The sequence below is a fragment of the Temnothorax nylanderi genome, unplaced genomic scaffold (assembly GCF_030848795.1).
Source record: "Temnothorax nylanderi isolate EJ_2023f unplaced genomic scaffold, tnyl_v1.0 TNYL_tig0915_pilon, whole genome shotgun sequence".
Lineage (NCBI taxonomy): Eukaryota > Metazoa > Arthropoda > Insecta > Hymenoptera > Formicidae > Temnothorax > Temnothorax nylanderi.
This window is the reverse complement of record NW_027249977.1, coordinates 28,507-47,331: the sequence shown is the minus strand read 5'-3', so window position 1 is coordinate 47,331 and position 18,825 is coordinate 28,507. Positions and strand designations below refer to the sequence as shown.

Sequence of the window (18,825 nt, the reverse complement as noted above, 5' to 3'; positions counted from 1 at the left end):
ATTCCATTCATTTTTGGCTGACAGAGTGGTTACGTTCCGGTGCACCGGTGCCTAAAGAAGTAGTATGCGATTCGTCCAGAGCGCTTTTAATCGCGATTGTTCGTTCATTTACAGGATATCTCAATATTGAAGATTATGCGGATGCGTTTAGAAACTCTAATTTGCCAAAATGTTACATTAGAATTGATGTCGCACATTTCATTAAAAAATATGTTAAAACTTGTAAAAGTTTAAATAAGCGAGTTAGAACTTTTTATCTAGGAGCAATTGGTCAATTGGTACTTTGCAGAAACATAATAAATGCAAAAGAAATAGTAAAATCCGTTTTTACAATAGCATTATCCGAAACTGACGGAAATTTAGAAAATGGTGATTCAACGCATTGTGATCTGGAGCGAGTCAAATTAACCAATTTAATGACAGGGAGTGACATAGACTTAGAAAATATCGAAACCGACAACAATGATAGCGTTATATTTGAAATTGAAGATATAGACGACGAAACAAATGTTATTAATAATCCCTTTGAAAACTCTTGGAGTACGTGGAGCAAACAAATTTTATGTGAAGTTAAGTCCTCAATTGCTTCAGATGTGGGCGATAGAATCAATCCGCATTACTTTCCACAGATAGTTGAACGCCTAATAATTGATATAAGATTATTACCACTCTGGACAAATATTTACCGAGATCAATTCGGTTATGGTCGCGTACCTGCTTCTAGTGCATCGGTCGAAAGCGAATTCAACAAATTAAAATCTTTATTATTAAAAAATTGTCCATTGATGCGCATTGATTCTTTTCTTCAGAAGCACGTAGATTACTTGCGTGGAGTATTAAAAATTGTCGACGCACAAAATACCAATAATGAAATGATACCATCTGCTGATCCAAAGAGATATTGTCAACTTCCACATGTATAAATGAATCTAATGATGATATTAATTTAATGTTAGATTCAAATAATTCAGATATTAATTTAATGTTAGATTCAAATAATTCATGTCCTGCATGTAAGAATGATGATAAACCATCAGGTGCGCATGTTTGCCATTTATGTAAAAAGTATGTACACGCGTTACCTCAATGCTCTTTACCATTCGGAGATGTTGAAGAGGGTTATGGTCAACCACGCGTATGTATTGAATGTAAAGATAACGTACCAAACATAAAAGACATTTTGGCAAGTCGCGAAGTAGAGAATTGGCGTGGATTCGGACAAGAACAGGTGAAATCAAGTAAACGTGATGCGTTATATCTTGGAAAAAATCCGCATAAAATAATAGATGCTCTAAAATGTAAAAAAGCTGCAAGAGTACCTATTATGAAAAACGGTCATAATATAGCATTAAAGGCATTAAAAATCCACAATAACAATTATACTGTCGCCAATACTTGCGCGTTTGACAGTATTTTCCAAATATTACTTGCAGCAGGACATGACTTACATCATATTTTGCAACACATGGAAGAAAGAGTAGAAACAAATTTATTTTTTAAATTAATTGACCATACTATAAAAAATGGAATTAGTCAAAATGTTTACAAAATGCGTGCACAAATACTTCTAGATCATTTCCCGACATCTGATGTCGGTGGATGTAAATATATAAATTGTGAGACAAATGTAGGCTATTTGGCTGGCATCTTATTTAAAGAAAGCCCCAGTTTTAAAGAGACGTCCCAGTGCAATCTTGGTTGTCCGCCACGATCCAAAAAGTTTCCTGTAATTCAAATTGAAGAAGCAAAAATTACAAGTTGTACAAATTTTGATGAAATTGTCAAACAAAGCGTACTCTTAGAAGGAGAACATCCTTGTTGCACAAAACGCTGTACTGGATTTGAAAAAACAAAGCTATCCGAAACAGGCAAGTGATTTAAAATATCCAATTCATTATTGAGCGTAAATTAAACAAATAATTACAGCAGCATACTTTATGTCTAAGCCATCAAAAATAATCTTTACTTTTAACTTTTCACAGGATTTTATGCTTTAACTTTATTACAAAGAAATATAAAAATAATTCTCTCTTCGTCCATTTTAGAAAAATTATCTAATAGCACAAAATAATATTATTCGTTTCTTTTCCAGGAGATATTATTATTTTTGAGATATGCACAGACAATACATCAGTCAGTCAAGTAAAGATGACAGACATTAGCAAAATTTGCACAAATCCATTAAATAGGATCAAGTACAAATTAATTGGAGTAGTATCATATAAGAGACCAATGGTAACACGAAAAATTCAAATAGGACACTACACAGCTATTTTTCTAAGAGCGGGGACATGGGTCGAATACAATGACTTAGACAAAAAAGAAAGATCTATTAAAGAGAATGCCAAAATAACACCTGCATTACTAGTTTATGCCAAAGACATATAAATGTTCGTACCTTATATAAACACCATTTTCTAGGCTTCTATATTTCTTCTAACATCTTTTTTTGTTATTAATGGTTTAACATTACAAACTTCCTAATAATATGTGTGAATTTCCTACGTTATTTCTCAAGATTCTAGAGTATCTTAGGTTTATAAGTATATTTATATTAAGTTATAAGTATTTTTATAAAGTATTATTATAAAAACTTTATATTTATAAAGCCTTATAAACAATTTATGTTCATAAAGAAACTGTGTTACACTTATATACATGTCGTTTACTTTTAACAAATATAATTTGCATTGAATATAAATATGTCAAACTGTTTTTACATTCCTATAATCATTAACTGTTACAATTTTATTGAAAAGTTGACGTACTGGTTAACTGTACAACGATATGAGGTTTTCCGTTTCATGCACATATACGCGCACACACCCGTATACATGCAAATACGTACAGTTTACTTCGATATCTTTTTATATGTTGAATCGTAACAAAAATCAGATTTTAATTTATTACTAAATAATTAAAAAAAAACGGCACCGGTACAAAATAACTATATATTTTATATTTCATTGGTATAAATTATTTCGCATCCAGTACGCAAATAGCGATTGATTTTGTTCGCGACCAAAGGTACTATACTCTTGAGACTGTTAGGAATCGAGGATAGTTTTCCGACAAACGGCTGGGGTACAAAGTCTGAAACTTTATATTTTCGCGGTACAAATTATCCTGAATCGATTCTACGAGTAGTGATTGATTCTGCTGATAAGAAAGAGTACTCTACTCTCGAGACTGTTAGGGATCGGGGGTAGTTTTTTATCAAACGGCTGGGGTACAAAATCTGAAACTTTATATTTTCGCGGTACAAATTATCCTAAATCGAGTCTACAACTAGCGATTGATTCTGCTGATGAGAAAGAGTACTTTACTCTTGAGACTGTTAGGTATCGGGGGTAGTTTTTTATCAAACGGCTGGGGTACAAAATCTGAAACTTTATATTTTCGTAGTACAAATTATACTGAATAGAGTCTACAAGTAGCGATTGATTCTGCTGATTAGAAAGAGTACTTTACTCTTGAGACTGTTAGGTATCGGGGGCAGTTTTTTATCAAACGGCTGGGGTACAAAATCTGAAACTTTATATTTTCGTAGTACAAATTATACTGAATAGAGTCTACAAGTAGCGATTGATTCTGCTGATTAGAAAGAGTACTTTACTCTTGAGACTGTTAGGTATCGGGGGCAGTTTTTTATCAAACGGCTGGGGTACAAAATCTGAAACTTTATATTTTTGCGGTACAAATTATCCTGAATCGAGTCTACAACTAGCGATTGATTCTGCTGATGAGAAAGAGTACTTTACTCTTGAGACTGTTAGGTATCGGGGGTAGTTTTTTATCAAACGGCTGGGGTACAAAATCTGAAACTTTATATTTTTGCGGTACAAATTATCCTGAATCGAGTCTACAACTAGCGATTGATTCTGCTGATGAGAAAGAGTACTTTACTCTTGAGACTGTTAGATATCGGGGGTAGTTTTTTATCAAACGGCTGGGGTACAAAATCTGAAACTTTATATTTTCGTAGTACAAATTATACTGAATAGAGTCTACAAGTAGCGATTGATTCTGCTGATTAGAAAGAGTACTTTACTCTTGAGACTGTTAGGTATCGGGGGCAGTTTTTTATCAAACGGCTGGGGTACAAAATCTGAAACTTTATATTTTTGCGGTACAAATTATCCTGAATCGAGTCTACAACTACCGATTGATTCTGCTGATGAGAAAGAGTACTTTACTCTTGAGACTAATAGGACTGAGTTCTATTAGGGGCTGTTTGAAGCAGAAGGGATGAATATATTAAGTTTATTTGTATGGTATAAATTAGTACAAATTCAGTCCTTCAAATTTCTGTATTTAAAATCCTTTTTTTATTTTTTTTTCTTGTGGTCTTTCTAGCTTAATTCTAAGGTAGCAGCGCCACGATTTTCTCCGAAACGGCACGAGGTACAAAATTGTTACTAGTGGTACAAATTAGTACAAAAAAAGTACTAAATATTCCGATAGGTCCGGTTTGATTCTGCCCATTTGGTCCTGCTAGCTTAATAGAGGTTGATTAATGTATTATTTATGGTCAGTATACTTACCGATACTTACCCGGTGAATCCTGGAGAGTCCTACAGCCGATATGATGAGCCTGAAAATAAAAAGAGAATTAATTGATGTATGCATGAACGAATGTACATACGGGATTAGATACTTCTGTAATGAGCAGGGACAACCGTACTTATTGTATTGTATGCAAGAATGTGTGTATATCAAGGAAAGGACAGGAATTTATATCGAGGATAATATTCGCAGGATTCATTATTTTATTATGAATATTTATCTATCGTAAGGATAAGTTATTTTATTCATGTAGTAGCATGTCTCTTTGAGAAATTAACTGAATTCGAATTCTTTGATGTAGCCGCAAGCTTTTAGCCGGCGAGGTAACATGATATCTTTGTTTACGTCGTAAGGAATTTTCCGTTAGACATGTTCAGACCAGTCGACTGCATGATAGAAAGAGAAAGCGAATGCAAGCTTTGCAACCGAATGTGATTGGTTGGAAACCCGTGGGTGGGGATGCCATCCCAGCGAGGGTATATAAGTGAGCCCGAGCAGCAGCTCGAGGTCTTTCCCTGGGAAATCGTCGAAGAGCAAACGTCGGTTATTCCCTGTAGAATCACTCATAAATATCTTGCGATACGCTCAGAGAAAAGATAGTTTTTCGCGTAGCGATCTTACAAAGCGAGTAGAGTATAAGATTCAGGATTGAGCCCGGTTAACTACCGATAGCAGTTTGAAAGATTACTTATCTTTATCGTTGTGTACCTTGTACCAAAGTCAAATATATTATTTGTTATTGTTAAATCAATACAAATTTCAAGATCATTTATAATTCCTATCCGATAATTCCAATATCTGAAACGCGAACCGAGTGCGAGTACGTACCTTGTCTCTCGACACTGAGTCTACAAACGTAACGAGCCTCGCAGCCTGAAGATACCGTAATTGAAAGGAAGGAAGGAAGGAAGCCTCGCGTCAATGCGATTGAGAGCTAAATACGTTCTGTGTGATCGTTCAAAACACAGTGGCGACCATAAATATTCAACTTCAAATAAGTCCTACATATCCAAGATCAACTGTTCGGTCACAACCTTACCTAGAATGACAGAAAATTCACAGGGATGTTTACGTTTAGCAACTGCCGCTACGTAGCTCAACACAGAGGCGAGCTGCTACCAACTGCTACCAACCTCACAAAAGTGCAACGTTGCCAAGTTTCAATCGTATTTAATATAATCGACGGAAAGTTATTAAAAAATCGACAGCTTATATAATTGTCAAGGGAGCTACCAGTAATAATCATTATTTCATTCTATCAATGGCAAAACATATATTCATGCCATTTTTATATTGAAATAATTAGCAATACCACAAGTTTTCAAGTTGGCATTAGCAAAAAAGTGTTTCGTTTTTAGCTAATTAAAATATAAAGATGTATAATATGATACTTTTACTATACGTTTTATGCAATAGCAGCGTGTGGAGAATAAAATGATACCTAATACAGATTTTTTAATGACCTAATAAATAACTTTTTTCTAAACCGTCAATTGACTCAACTGGACCGCTTCAACCTCCTTAAATTTACGAATCAAACGCACATAATCATTCAAACGCGAATATCACGTATGTTCTCCGAAAAATTAACTCTAAACAATATATCATTAGTCAAACATTTTAAAATAAACATAATAATCGAAACTTCGCAAAATATCATATAAACCATGCATATAAAAGATAAAATATCTCATAAAGGTAATCTAATATAAAATAGTAATATAATAATAAAATTGCTCAAAAAAGGTCTCATTCACGCGCCACCTCTTCTCCTATCTCCGTGGTCGCTGCCACGGGTGGAATCACTAAGTTTTCGCTCTCGCGAATTAATTGCTCGAGTACGACGTCATTTGACGCCTCAAGCGGGATGTCATCTCCTCCAGACGGCTGGCTGCGTTGTTCCTTCACCGAAAATTTTGGTGTTATTTTTGGTGTTTTTCTTGGCGTTAACGCTCAAATGGTGTAAACGCCATTTGGGTATCCGAAATTACGCTATTATTTTTTGATGTTTTTTTGGGTGTGTTTTTTTTGGTGTTATTTAGGGTGTTTCTTGCTCAAATGGTGTAAACGCCATTTGGGTATCCGAAATTATGCTATTATTTTTTGGTGTTTTTTTGGGTGTTATTTAGTTATTTAGTTATTAAATTATGTTTGCATAATTTAATCGCCGAACGTTATTATAAACACTGGTCGCTTCTTGTGTATAGTATGCACATTTTATTGTCCTCAAAAATTAGCGAATATGATTTAAACGAAGCTGAAAGAGCACTGCGAAAATTTGTTTTCGATACGGAAAGGTTATATGGGTCAGAATATATGAAATTTAACGTCCACCTACTGCTACATATTCCTAAAGCAGTACAATTGTTCGGTGCCCTTTGGGCATGGTCAGCTTTCCCCTTTGAATCTTATAACCGGATACTGCAATGCGAGATATGATTTATAATTCTCAATCAGTTTTACATCAAGTGTGCAAGTCTTATTTAAGATTGCAGTCTATCAAATATAATAATATTTTTCAACATATAACAATATATATAAATTATAATATTTTTCAGAAACAAAATGCAGTGCTGTAGGCAAACAGTTATTTGATCATTATTTGGGAAAATTTAGAACAACTCGGAGTTGTCTGCTGTATGGCGATAATTTAAGAATATTTGGACGCGGTAAATCAATAAAATTAAATATAATCCAAAAACTTACTGTGCAGGCAGTTCTGCGTGAAAATGTTGTTGAGAATGCCACATCTTACGAACGTTTCATTTATAAATATATTTTATATCATTCTTGCAATTACAAAAAATTTATATGCGAAATAATAGTATTATAAAGACAATACACGGTACGTTTCTAAGTATAATGAATATACTATGTGTCGTAACGTAAATGTAAATGGAAAAAAGACATACGTTATAATAGGAAAAGCATTTGATCTCTGCGGTGATGAAACTTTGTGTACAACAAATAATATTAATTCATCAAAATATTCCTATATCACGCAAGAGAGTAATAATACAGTAGCGTGTCTTTTAGATCAGATAGACAAGAAATGTATTATTATCCTCTACCGTGATGATAAACACTGTATAACACCGCTATTGTCAATGTATTTGAGACTGATTAAATAAAAAATGGTAAAAGACATGAATATTATAATTATATAAAATACAATACATATATACATATATATATATGCATTTTAATTATATGTCACAATATTATATACATAATTCTATATAAGTCATGTTTCCTTAATTTAAATTTTTATAGCGCACCGGAACATTTTAAACATCTTTATATATATATATATATATATATATATATATGTATATATATATATATATATATATATATATGTATAATGTGACCTCATAATAAGTCAAAGTTTTAACCTTGCATTTTATAATTTATATATACATATATATATATATATATATATCATTTTATATATATGATCTTTATATATATATATTTCATAAAAAACGATATATATATATGTATATATAAATTATAAAATGCAAGGTTAAAACTTTGACTTATTATGAGGTCACATTATACATATAACTTCGAATTATATATAGATATAGATAAACCATACATACCCGTCACTGAGTAAAAATGGCGATCATGCGACTCTGACGCCGCGTTTATTTATCGATCTTGGTAACGCAACATATGTGCGACACCGGATATGTCTTCGCTTTGTGGTGTGCGTTGGCAGCATGTGGAGGAGATCGGGAGATGCGCTGGGCCTGTATTCCGTTCCTACCTACCGATAACTGTCGGTTCGATTAAGCGTCGTTGCGCAGGTTTTTCGTATCGTATAGAAGCGCAGCTTCTGCGATTTGTCAGCTGCGCCGAAATGGCCGACATTGTTAACGGCACTGACGACGAACTGAATATGGCCCCTGCGCATGCGCTAGCAGCGCATCCCCTCCACATGCTGCCAACGCACACCAAAGCAAAGGCACATCCGTGTGCTGTCGAGCGTCTAAAGCATTAGTTCAAACAAATAATTAATGTAAAATAAATATTCAATAAATGTTAAAAAAATATTTTTTTTACAATAAATTGTAAATGTATAATTAATGAAAAATAAATATTAAAAAAACATTTAAAAAATATCATCTGCTACTTGGGTATATATATATGTATATAATTCAAAGTTAGATATATGTATAATGTGGCCTCATAATAAGTTAAAGTTTTAACCTTGCATTTTATAATTTTTATCTTTTGTTTTATAATTGATTGTCAACACTGAAACCCGATTGACGATGCAACCGGCGCCTAAAGGCCTGCCAGCCGCATCTCCATCCCTAGAGTTGTTGCTGAGAGGAAAGGCAGCAGCGCAGATGGCAGCCAGGAAGGAGATGACACCAGCTAAAACAAAGGCTGAGAGGAAGATCCTTGACCCTAAAATCCGAACATCCACTCCTAATCCTGACTCTGACAATAATAAAGAGAATGTCAGCTCAGATGCCGACACTACCATACCTATAAACGACAGCGACGGAGAAGTTCCAGTCGAGCAGCTGATCGCTAGTAGCCAGCTGTCAGAACCAGAGAAAGCAGCACCGGACGAGTCCCAGCAGGAGACGTAGAGGTTGGTCGAAGCTTGAAACAGATAATAATTAGTCGAACAAATATAATAATGACAAACGAAAGTGATATAGAAACACAGTTCCTAATTATTTATTTGATAATGATATTATTAATGATGATAAATAGTATTTTATTAACCTACCTGATTTTGACATCTAAAGATAAAAGTATTAGATATATAAACATTAACATAGCTCTTCCAAACGAGCAAGTTTGATATTTTGCGTAATAAGATTAGTATATAAAGAAATACTTACCTTTCATATATGACAGCGGTCATATATGAAAGTAATATTAGATTAATTAGATTTAAATATGCGGCGATAGCGTTACATATATATATTGATAGAGATAAGTTTTGATATGCCCAAGGGTAGAAATATTAGTTTATTCATTATGATAAAGCATAAAGCTTTGAATCGTATCATTTGCAGTGCTAAATAGTAAAGAACTGAAAGTAATGATAACTTTTAATATTTTGGATTAGATTCATAGTGTGTGAGTCGAGACGAGTCCATATATACCTTGACTGACATAACTGAGCCGTCAGATGTGAATTAAGCCTAATCAGCTGTTTTAGAGAAATAAAGAAATTTTATGGCTTTGATTGATGGATCTCGGTTACTTACGTCCTTCTGAAGGGAGATACGTATCTATTATCGATTTCGGATCGATAGATCAGATTTGGACACTTTCAAGTGCATCTCTGTATTATGGACAAAATAAACTTAAGAACGGTATGGACACATTCACAGTGACTCAGAGAACACACCCATATAGTTTTTTCACCATAAATAGCAATAGTTTAACTTTTCATAATTTTAAAGGAACTTTCTTATTTAAAGTCCGATTTTAGTTTTATTAGTCTCAAACGTTTTGTTTTGTTCCAAAGAACATGCTCATATAGTTAAAACACCGATTTTCTCATTAAAACGAGATTTCACCTTTTCAAGGTGACCTTCGAATGACCTTCGGCATTTATGGTGCGATTTGAGTCTAACTAGTCTTAAACATTTTCTTTTCACCCAAAGAGACTGCCTATATAGTTTAAATTTGAAATTTTTAATTATTACAAGATTTCACCTGTCCAAGGTGACCTTCAAATGACCTTCGCCAATAATGATGCGATTGACTTTTATTAGTCTTAAAATGTTTCTAGTGACTCCTAGAAGCGAGCCACATAGTTTAACTTCAATATTTTTCATTAGTTTATAATTTTGCAAAATTTTATAAAAACTGAGAATAAGCCTAAATGTGATAATTTAATAATATGTACGTGTTTCTAGTGACACATAGAGTAAGAATATGAAGTTCTTTTCTCAATTTTCACAATATTTCGAGAATTGACATTTCAAGGTCAAATGTTTAAATAATCAGTTTTTTAAGTTGCAAATGCGATAAGATTGTTTAGAGAGACTGTCTAAAGACGTCTATAGCGAAAAAACATTAATTTTTTTATTATTTCAAAAGTTTATAAATTTTGGTGAACTTTTGTAATTTGCGTAAATCTTAAGTTTTGACGTTAGAATAAGTTTATTTGTCGTGAGAGGAATCCAACGAACCCTCATTTATTCAAATCTAAGCATTTTTAAAGATTTTTAATAATTATACGAATTTGTTGAATATCGATAATTATACGTATATTATTGCATAGGATGTACTGTAATAAAGCAAGAAACATATCCCTGAAGTCAGATATGCATAATAATACATATATGAAGATGTCATTGACCAAGGTGAGTATTATTAAAAGGTAAAATAAGCGTGTTAACTTAATTATAACGATGGATTCGTTTATTCTATCTACAATAGAAGTAGTTGGATACATTTTGCGAACGCTAGAAGCGTTTATAATGATTTTATCTGAAATTTCCTAAAAGGGGAAAAGCGATTATTTCGCATTATTAATATATTCAGTCATGTACCGGATACTTACCTGTACTTACCTGATGAGTCCTCGGTGTCCTGGAATGCTTGACGTACCTGAAAATAAAGAGAATGTATGATTACGCGATATTAGAAACACATGTAATGAGCAGGGAATACTCGTTAATTAATGTATAAAATCAAAAGTGTGAATGATATTGCGTTATGGACAGGAATATGCATTTGGGGACATATGCGTAGGTGTTTAAGATGGTCAAACGTTCCGATCCATATCGGAGTCGAAATAAGAACAGTATTTCGGCCGCGCCGGGAGACAAAAGTGTTTTCATCGCCGCGACTTTCGACGTGATGACCGAACGTACAAACAGTGGAAACAAAGCATTGCCGAGTTAATTGTTCGCACGCGTTCGCTTTGTCTCCACTGTTTATAACTTGACGACAACAAACATCTCGGGGACTTCTCTCGGTAACACGAGCTTACGAAGAGTCTCGAATTTGCGAGAAGCCACCGAAAGTTCAAAAGGACACGCGCCCTCGGCGATGGGGCCAGTCGCTCGTTGCTATTCGAGTTGCTACTGTAAACAGTTAGAGTTGCTCGCTCTTTTCGTTCGTTGCTGCTACCGCGCGAACCGATAGCTCTTGCCTTTTCGATAGTTGATGCTTACGCGCGAATCGATTACTTATCTTCTTGTACATAGTTGTAAATAGTGAATAAACGTTTGTCCGTTAACTTTCTGCTTGTCTCATTTCGCGGTTCGAGCCTTCTCTCGCCTTCTCGGTCCGCTTACGAACATTTTTTGGTCCTTCGAGCCGGATACCGGTAATCAACGCGGTCAGTGAGTGAGAAGTGATTGACTTTCCTCCGCATTTCGTCGAATCGCTGACGCCATGAGCAAGGAGACGGCGAGTAAGGAGACGGTCAATAGAGAGATGGAAGGACTCATCCGAAGTCAGCATGAGCTTTACGGGCGCATTGCTTGCTCGTACGACAATTTAAAGAAAATGGGCTCTACCAGTATCACGATCGGGTTGGTGGAGGCACGCCTACAAGCCCTTCATTCTAACTGGACGAAATTCGAGGCCCAACACGAGAAACTCTACGCCTCATTCTGGGAAAGTCTGGTGGGGCACGACTATGAAAAAACGAGCTTGCCCTCGATTGTGGAGGAAGCCTATCTTCTACAAAAGGGGATGTTCTTGGAAACGCTTCGCAAGCTTAAGAGCAAACTGACCAGCGAGACTCGTGTTGCTGCATCGGCGAGTCAACCGCCGCGCACAACCTTACCTCGCATCCAACTGCCTCATTTTTCTGGCAAATACGAAGAGTGGCCAGCGTTCCGGGACTTCTTCCATTCTATCATCGGGAAGGACGTCGCCACGACCTCCGTCGAGAAGCTGCACTACTTGAAGTCGTGCTTAAAGGGTAAAGCTGAGCTGCTGGTGAGACTCCCGGTCGTGGATCCGTTGCCCGATCTCCGGGGAACGCGCAGCGCGGGTTTACGGGCACTTGCCCACATGGAGAAACGATTCGCCCGCGACGACAAATTGAAGCAGCTGTACGTCGAGCTCATGCGGCAGTACGAGGAGCTTGGACATATGACTCCGGTGGCTCCGGAGGACAAAACGAAGAGTCGTGTGAGCTACCTTGCACACCACGGCGTGATGCGCGAGGCGAGCACCTCGACGAAGCTGCGCGTCGTGTTCAACGGCTCGACGTCATTACCCTCTGGCGACTCGCTTAATAAGTGCTTGCGCGTGGGACCAAACCTCCTGCCGAATCTCGCCGATGTGCTGTTGCGCTGGCGCCGCTGGCGCTACGTCCTACGACCGCGATCTGCAGCGAATCTTCTGGCGGTATAAGATAGAAGACGAGATAATGGAGTATCTCCTCAACACGGTGCTCAACACGGTGACTTACGGTCTGACGTGTGCACCGTTCTTGACGATGCGCTCTACCAAAGCTTGCCGAGGACGAGAAAAAACGCTTCCCCCTGGCAGCGATCGCCCTACTGCTTGACTGCTACATGGATGATGTACTCTCGGGCGCGAATACGTTGGAAAAGGCTCTTGCTCTCCGGCAGCAACTCTCGGAGCTCTGCATGGCGGGCGGCTTTCCCCTCCCCAAATGGTCTGCCAATGAGGAGGCTTTGCTGACGGACGTTCCCGTCGAGCACAGGATGCAGCGCGAGCTCCGCTCTTGGCGACCCCAGGAGTCGCATGCCACTCTCGGACTTCAGTGGCATCCCTGCGTCGACAGCTTCTCATTATCTACGAAGACGAGTCTCGTTACGTCCTTCACGAAGAGGTCGGTGCTGTCTCTCACCGCCCGGTTTTTCGACCCGCTCGGTTGGCTGGCGCCGGTGGTGGTGAGTGCTAAGATCCTGTTTCAGGCTACTTGGCTAAGGGGACTGGACTGGGATGAACCCTTGAGCGAGACGGACGCCCAGCATTGGAGGACCTACCAGGCGGAGCTCCCTTTGCTGGAGCAAATTCGCGTCCCTCGTAGAATCTATCCAGACGCCAGGGGACTCGGCGTCGAACTGCATGGCTTTGCCGATGCCTCCGAGAAAGCCTATGCCGCCGTGATTTACTTGAGAGCACAGGCGCAGGATGGATCCTGGCTTGTTACCCTGCTCGCCGCGAAAACCAAGGTCGCTCCTCTCAAAATCGTGGCTCTACCTCGACTTGAGCTCGACGCAGCGGCGCTGCTCGCTCGGCTTGCTGCCCACACGAAGGTCACGCTCGAGCTGCCCGAGGCGCCTCTTTATCTCTGGTCGGACGCCATGGTGGCCCTGGGCTGGATCCGAGGTCACCCTACGCGATGGAAGACCTATGTGGCCAATAGGGTATCAGCAATTCAAACGGCGGTACCGGAAGCACTGTGGCATCATGTGCCTGGTCGGGACAATCCAGCGGACTGTGCCTCGCGAGGTATCTCTCCTGACGAGTTAGTGAATCATCCTCTCTGGTGGAACGGGCCGCCTTGGCTCAAGGAGGACTCTGCCGCGTGGCCCGCCACCGGAGCCGTGTCGGAGACGGAGGAGTTGCCCGAAGAGCGAGTGCGAGTCCACGCGGTGGTGCCGGCCGAAACTCCCGTTGAGGAGCCCGAGGAACTGCTCCGATTCTCCTCGCTTCAACGCCTGTTACGAGTGACAGCGTGGTGTCGCCGTTGGCTACGGTGGAGGGGCGGCCCGGGGGCCGTACCAGCCCTAACGACGTCCCCGTACAGTACCGAGCTGACGTCCGAGGAGCTGGAGGAGGCTCGCCTTTCCTGGATCAGGCTTACGCAAGCGAACCACTTCGCCCGCGACTTAGCCACGCTCCGTCGGGGCTGCTCGCGATCGTTATCTAACTGCCTTGCCAAACTCAATCCTTTTTTTGATGCTCAAGGTCTCCTGCGCGTGGGCGGCAGAATAAAACACGCCGTCCTCTCCTACGATGAACGTCACCCAGTTATCCTGCCGGGTGTCTCGCACCTTACTCGATTGACAGTGGAAGCTTGCCATCGACGGACGATGCACGGAGGTGTCCAACTGACATTGGGCATGTGTCGGCAGCGCTACTGGATCCCACGAGGCCGAGCACTGGTGAAACGCCTGATCCTCCGCTGCGTTACTTGCGCGCGTTGGCGGGCGGCAACTCTGCAGCAGCTAATGGGCAGTCTTCCCCGCGAGAGAGTAAGCCCTACCAGGCCCTTTCTACACACCCGGTCGACTACGCCGGGCCAATTCTCCTGAGGACTTCGAAAGGTCGAGGGCAGCGAGCCTACAAGGCCTTCATTTCGGTGTTTGTCTGCCTCGTCACGCGTGCCGTGCATCTGGAGGTCGTATCCGACTACACCGCGGCAGCCTTCCTGGTGGCGCTGCGCCAATTCACGTCCCGTCGCGGACTGTGCAGCAGCCTCCACAGTGATTGCAGGACGAACTTTGTAGGAGCCGACAAACAGCTACGCGCCCTTTTCGCTGCCAGCAACCCTGAAGGACGACAGATCGCTGGCCATCTAGCGAGCGACGGAATCAGGTGGCGATTCAACCCGCCATCCGCTCCTTATTTTGGGGGTTTCTGGGAGGCCGCCGTAAAATCTCTCAAGCACCACCTTCGGCGAGTGCTGGGCGAGGCTACGTTGACTTACGAGGAGATGAGCACTTTCCTCGCCCAAATCGAAGCTTGTCTTAACTCTCGTCCTTTGCAGGCACTTTCCGATGATCCAGACGACCTGGCTGTGCTCACTCCGGGGCACTTTTTTAGTAGTGTCCGCCCTGATTGCCGTGCCTGAGCCGTCGCTGCTGGACGTGCCCGTTAACCGCCTCACCCGCTGGCAACTGCTGCAGCAGATGCGGGATTATTTTTGGAAACGATGGTCCCAGGAATACGTGCATTCGCTGGTGCACCGCCCCAAGTGGCAGAGCAAGGAACCTGACATTCAGCTCGGACGCCTCTGCCTCCTGCGGAACGAGACCACCCCGCCGACGAAGTGGCCATTGGCTCGAGTGGTCAAGGTCCATCCCGGAGAGGACGGCCGGGTGCGCGTGGTCACTGTCCGCACCGCGACAGGCGAGCTTACAAGGCCGATCGTTAAGCTCGTCCTTCTGTCTGCGAGCGACAGCGATCCACGGGAGGAAACAGAAGGATGACTTAGCACCTCTCTTACGAACGAATGCTGGGGCTCGAGGCCCCCCAGCATCTCCTAAACCTGTGCGCTAGATCTAGCGTCTGCTAATCGAGGCCTCCACTGCGAATTTTTTTTGCTCTCTTTGCGTCGAGAAATAATAAAATTGTACGCGATAATAAAATTCGAAGATTGTCAACCCTATCGTACTCGCCGCTATAAATAAAATCAAATAAAATTGCGCTTTCTTGCGATCGCGGCTTCCTTAAAGCAGCACTACATATCTATTGCTCACGTAAATTCACTTCTCGGGATTTAATATTCGTAATAGACATATACTCTTGAAGTTCTGAGAACGTTAAATCCTCGCACGCCTGATGTGATCACGATGTAAATACCCGCGCGCGCGATACTGGTCAACGACCCGCTTGTACGGAATTCGCTCGCTAATAGAAATTGGGTACCGCAACCTTTTCGTCAGCTGCTCTGACGAGGCGGGCGGTATGTTTAAGATGGTCAAACGTTCCGATCCATATCGGAGTCGAAATAAGAACAGTATTTCGGCCGCGCCGGGAGACAAAAGTGTTTTCATCGCCGCGACTTTCGACGTGATGACCGAACGTACAAACAGTGGAAACAAAGCATTGCCGAGTTAATTGTTCGCACGCGTTCGCTTTGTCTCCACTGTTTATAACTTGACGACAACAAACATCTCGGGGACTTCTCTCGGTAACACGAGCTTACGAAGAGTCTCGAATTTGCGAGAAGCCACCGAGAGTTCAAAAGGACACGCGCCCTCGGCGATGGGGCCAGTCGCTCGTTGCTATTCGAGTTGCTACTGTAAACAGTTAGAGTTGCTCGCTCTTTTCGTTCGTTGCTGCTACCGCGCGAACCGATAGCTCTTGCCTTTTCGATAGTTGCTGCTTACGCGCGAATCGATTACTTATCTTCTTGTACATAGTTGTAAATAGTGAATAAACGTTTGTCCGTCAACTTTCTGCTTGTCTCATTTCGCGGTTCGAGCCTTCTCTCGCCTTCTCGGTCCGCTTACGAACAGTAGGATTCATCATTAGTTTTAAGTTTATTCATATTATATGCATAAAGCAATAGTAGAAAACATGTAGTCGCATGTCAAAAGATATTTTGTCGTAGATTCGTTTAATTAAACGTCGGCAGAGGCCTTTGACGTAATATGAGACTCTGGAAGTTGTTTACTTTTCGAGGAAGTTCCGGGAAACGTGTTCAGACCAGTCGACTGCATGAGAGAGTGAGATAGCAAGAATTATAGAACTGGCTGCTCATTGGCCACAAAAGTGATGGTGGGAATGGATAGACAGCCAGGGTATATAAGGAAGCCCGAGCATCCGCTCGAGGTTTTTCCCGACAGGATTTTCTGAGATTCACTTCGAAGAAGTCTTTTCGTGTAAATCGAGATTTGAGTGTTATCTTAGCGTTAAATGTTAACGATCGTATAGCTCGTACAAGGGAAAGATTAGTTTGCGCGACAGCTTACTTATAATTGTCTTTCTTACTGCGAACGATAGTTAAGCGGCAGTTAAATTGTCAGATATATCCGACTCGTAACGCGGGATCGTACCCGGCAACGCCCGATAGCCGTTTGATCTACAATTACTTTGTGCAGAAAGTGTACTTATGTACCAAAGTCTAAATATATAATTTTGTTATTGTTAAATCAGTGCAAAACAACTGTTCGAGAGCACGCGGTAGCGCGATGTAGCGCGAGGCAACGAGACGACCACAAAAAACAGCAAGCACAGAAATTCAAAAAAGCGAAATATATTTACAGTGTCAATATGTACAGTGTTTTACAGCGAGTCTTTTTCAGGCGACAAGCCGTGAGCGGTAGCGCGCACAGAGTATACGGATACTAGGCGATATCGGCGAGCGAAATCGATTCCGCGGCGCAGCGGCGATCCCTTTATCACCTCCGAGGCGGAACTCCCTCCAGGCTCGTTACAAATAATTTCGGGAAGGTGATTGGCCATCGGTGGCCCCCGTCATCGCGCTTACGTCACGGTTTCGGTTGAAGATCCGACACGGTGCGCTCGATGGGGCGACCGAAGTCGCGGCAAGTATCGATTTTCGATCGATTCGCGATGATCGCAATACCGGCGCGAGTGTGAGCGGCCATGTTGCGGGGCGCGCGTCTGCGCAGTGTCATTACACGCGGCGATCTCGAGCGAGAAACATAAACACGCGAAATGCAAGTACGTGACGTGAAGTGTTCTGTGCCCGTGACAAAAGTGAAGTGAAGTGACGCAAAATTACGGTAAATTGAGGCGGAAGGCCAAAATGCGCGATTACGCACGGTGAACTGTGAACAAAGGCAGACGGCCGATAAAGACAATTAAGTGAAGAGAACATAAAATATTGGCGGAAGGCCTACAAGAACAATTACGCGAGGTGACAATAATAAACGACAGACATTGGTAACGCGAATGAGCGCGAAAAACTAAAGGAGCGGATGGTTGTGTGGCTCACGTATCCGCAACGGTGGTGGTGGAGTCAGTGGCCCCAGGAAGCAGCACGAGTTTGACGAGTGGCCGGACGAATTCGGAGGCGGCCGTGCGGACGGTCACCACTCGAACGACGCCGTCGTCTCCAGGATGCAACTTGATGATCCTTGCTAGGGGCCATCGATTCGGCGGAGCGATCTCGGACCGAATCAAGCAGAGTGAGCCGACATCCGGGGTGGTCTCAGCAGACAGCCACTTGGGTCGGGAAGCGAGATGCTGGATGCATTCGCGCGACCACTGTTGCCAAAAATGATCGCGCATCTTTTGCACCAGCTGCCATCGAGTCAAGGCGTTGTCCGGCCTCTCTCCAAATGACGGCTCAGGAGCCGCCAACAGCGGAGCACCGATGAGGAAGTGCCCCGGGGTCAGTGCCGTGACGTCATCTGGGTCATCGGATAAGGCCTGGAGCGGCCGAGAATTTAGACAGGCCTCGACCTGAGCGAGGAAGGTGGCCATTTCCTCGAAGGTAAGGGTTGTTTCGCCGATGACTCGTCGCAGGTGGAACTTGGTGGATTTCACCGCCGCCTCCCAAAGTCCGCCGAAATGCGGAGCGGCAGGCGGGTTGAAATGCCACCGGATGCCGTGAGCGGAGGCGTCATGAGCGATGCGCCGGCCGTC

General features: G+C 41.6%; 2 protein-coding genes across 2 annotated transcripts; one reads left to right on the top strand and one right to left on the bottom strand.

The window, feature by feature from the left end:
• Positions 1-13,085: 13,085 nt before the first annotated feature.
• On the top strand, positions 13,086-15,695 carry LOC139785897 (uncharacterized). Its single transcript, XM_071725062.1, has 3 exons — positions 13,086-14,347; positions 14,554-15,162; positions 15,254-15,695. Exons 1-3 carry the CDS (start codon positions 13,086-13,088, stop codon positions 15,693-15,695), a joined length of 2,313 nt encoding a protein of 770 aa, XP_071581163.1.
• A 2,473-nt stretch (positions 15,696-18,168) lies between these two features.
• On the bottom strand, positions 18,169-18,663 carry LOC139785896 (uncharacterized). The gene has a single exon (XM_071725061.1). The coding sequence runs from the start codon at positions 18,661-18,663 to the stop codon at positions 18,169-18,171; it is 495 nt and encodes a 164-aa protein (XP_071581162.1).
• Positions 18,664-18,825: the final 162 nt, after the last annotated feature.

Bases quoted from the DNA above. Each gene is read 5' to 3' on its own strand.
- LOC139785897 (XM_071725062.1), top strand. From the start codon at position 13,086: ATGGATGATGTACTCTCGGGCGCGAATACGTTGGAAAAGGCTCTTGCT. The intron at 14,348-14,553 runs GCAAGCGAACCA...CTCGATTGACAG, and splicing joins CTTTCCTGGATCAGGCTTAC to TGGAAGCTTGCCATCGACGG. The intron at 15,163-15,253 runs GCGAGTGCTGGG...CGTCCTTTGCAG, and splicing joins TCTCTCAAGCACCACCTTCG to GCACTTTCCGATGATCCAGA.
- LOC139785896 (XM_071725061.1), bottom strand. From the start codon at position 18,663: ATGGCCACCTTCCTCGCTCAGGTCGAGGCCTGTCTAAATTCTCGGCCG.